The sequence below is a fragment of the Micromesistius poutassou genome (genome assembly GCF_964030765.1).
Source record: "Micromesistius poutassou genome assembly, chromosome: 6".
NCBI classification, from domain to species: Eukaryota; Metazoa; Chordata; class Actinopteri; order Gadiformes; family Gadidae; genus Micromesistius; species Micromesistius poutassou.
Window position 1 is genome coordinate 20,645,397 of NC_140276.1, and position 2,933 is coordinate 20,648,329.

The window sequence follows — 2,933 nt, forward strand, 5'->3', positions numbered from 1 at the left end:
CTCCTCCTTCCCTCCTCCTCTCCCCTCCTCCTCTCCTCCTCCTCTCTCTCCTCTCCTCCTCCTCCTCCTCTCCTCCTCTCCTCCTCCTCTCCTCCTCCTCCTCCCCTCCTCCTCTCCTCCTCCTCTCCCCTCCCTCTCCTCCTCCTCCTCCTCTCCTCCTCCCCTCCTCCTCTCCTCCTCCTCTCCCCCTCCTCTCCTCCTCTTCCTCCTCTCCTCCTCCTCTCCCCTCCTCTCCCCTCCTCTCCTCCTCCTCTCCCCTCCTCTCCTCCTCTCCTCCTCTCCTCCTCCTCTCCTCCTCTCCCCTCCTCCTCCTCCTCTCCTCCTCCTCTCCTCCTCTCCTCCTCCTCCTCCTCTCCTCCTCTCCTCCTCCTCCTCCTCTCCCCTCCTCTCCTCCTCTCTCCTCCTCTCCTCCTCCTCCTCCTCTCCCTCCTCTCCTCCTCCTCCTCCTCCTCTCCCCTCCTCTCCTCCTCCTCCTCCTCTCTAGAGGAGGAGGAGGAGGAGATGTTTCTGAATTTGGATTAAAAAAAAACTGAACCAATCGAAGCCCTGCTGCCGCATGTCCCGGATTTCCGTAGCCAATCACAATCACTGAGTGTGTGTGTGTATGTGTGTGTGTGGGGGGATGGTTCGTAGGGTGTCCAATAAATCGTTTGTCCCTGTTCTCTCTCTCTCTCTCTCTCTCTCTCTCTCTCTCTTTGTCATAGTTCTGTTAATCATAATGCTCACCCCCCTTCGTTTCTTACATTTAGAACCTCCAACAAACATGAAATGATTGGACCACATGTGCTTTTATAATTCCATGTTAGGAAGAAACCTCTGAAACACACCACAGAATGAAACACAAAACACACACGCACACACACACACACACACACACACCCTTTAACCCAAATATCACATATAATTCACAGTGAAATACACACACAAACAATCACAACCTCACAAAACACACACACAGGCACGCACACACACACACACACACACACACACACTAAATTCGACTCAACCCCCTGCTCGTTTCCATTCAGCCTTGGCATTCAAATCCTACTTGTCAGTAATTAAGGCAGAGCCGGGGGTGGGCTGAGACGTGGCTATCTCCTGGCAGGGGTGGGACTATTAACTGGATTGATAATGGGAGAGACGGCATAAAAGCTACTGCCCCTGCTGCTAGCATCAATGAGGCCATTTTGGTTCCCTAACAGGATCTGTCCCCTGCTTTATTACCCACTGAGACCTCTCGTCTGAACTAGGAGCCGGCCTGGCGGGATACACCTCACAAAGTCTCTTACTAGCCCTTTTCTTGTTGCTCCTTCCCTCCACTTTTCCTCTTATCTGTCCTCATCTCCCCCCTTCTGCTCTCCCTCTCTCCATGTCTCTCTCCCTAACTCTTGTTCTCCTTCTCTTTGTCATCTACCACCATCTCTTTCTTAATGCCTCTCTTTCCTCCCCATCTATTGGATGTCACCTTTTTTTAAATGGCTGTACTGTCGAATACAGTGTGTGTGTGTGTGTGTGTGTGCATGTCTGTGCACGCACGTTTGTTGCATGTTTGAAGTAGATTCACACAAAGCAATATCTAATCTGTTTTTTGTATTAGATTTACAACACATATATCTAAAGCCACATTCAAATAGCCTACATTTGTCACATTCACTGCCAAAGGTGACAAGTTTATGTGACACGCACACACATACACACACACATGCACACACACACACACACACACACACACACACAGAACACAGACACGCTCACTACCCACATGAACACAAACCTGTCCTATCTAACTCTCTCACTCTCTCTCTGTCTCTGTCTCCCTTCGTCTAGTCGTCTCCACTCGAACAGCCTCCACTGTGACTGTCACCTCTCCTGGCTCTCTGATTGGCTCAGAGCACGGCGGGGCTTGGCTCCCTTCACCCAATGCATGGCCCCCGCCCACATGAGAGGCCTCAACGTCCCCGACGTACTAAAGAAGGACTTTGTCTGCAACGGTGAGTTACCTGTCATCAAACCAAATGACCGGTGAACACAGGGCTATTCGCCTCACCTCAAAAGCTCGCCTCAAAGCAGACGTCTGCAAACTAAGATGTCTGACATTAACAGCTCACTCCTGCTCACTACCTCCTGGGCTTCTGATAACAGTTACTACAGCTGGAGTTGGGGATAAGTGTGTACAAAAAAACACAAACCCAATCGCAGTGCTGCACAAGCTGCTGGTTGCAGAAATCCACACGGGCATGCATAAACAGTAATCCTCTATCTGTTCTTCACACTGACACACACACACACACACACACACACAATTGGCATCAGCAGAACACAGCGGCATACACCTGCCAGTGTCTTCATGGTGGTTCACATTAAGCCCAGCAGTGGACCAGCGGCTCAGATTAACCGCAGCAGCGCTATCAAGGTCGGGCGGCGCAGCAGCGCCTCGCTTCATTTAAATCCAGGAGAGAATCAGTTAGGAGGGATGTTATTAACGTTATCGCCGCTGCCCTCACCCTGTAGGGACTGCATCAACCACCGGGCCTGTTTGTGTGCGGACATTAAACAAACATTCACAAAAATCATTTTCATATCTGACTTTTTCCTTTTTTTTTCTTTTTGTCTTTGCTTTGGAGAATGACTGCACCGGCGTAAATATTTGTGCAGATGATCTCAAATAACAAATGTGTGAAATGTGAAAAATGTTACATGTGGAGAAAAAAAACATGCTAGCTGTTCACCTGCTGCAGGTCCTGCCCAATCAGAGCCCAGGACGTGTGAGCCACAGCTGGCCGTCTGTCCGGCCAGCTGCAGCTGTAACAACAACATCGTGGACTGCAGACGTAAGGGTCTCACCGACATACCTGCCAACCTGCCCGAGGCCACCGTCGAGATGTAAGACAGCGCTCGCTCTCTCTCTCTCTCTCTCTCTCTCTCTCTCTCTC

At 50.6% G+C, this 2,933-nt stretch overlaps 1 protein-coding gene across 1 annotated transcript in view; it reads left to right on the plus strand.

Moving 5' to 3' along the window:
• Nucleotides 1–2,933, plus strand: part of LOC311345171 (slit homolog 3 protein-like) — a 151,101-nt gene that overhangs the window by 91,220 nt on the left and 56,948 nt on the right. Inside the window, 2 exon segments of the mRNA XM_084469549.1 lie at nucleotides 1,828–1,991; nucleotides 2,739–2,883. Coding sequence (XP_084325675.1) covers nucleotides 1,828–1,991; nucleotides 2,739–2,883 — 309 coding nt within the window.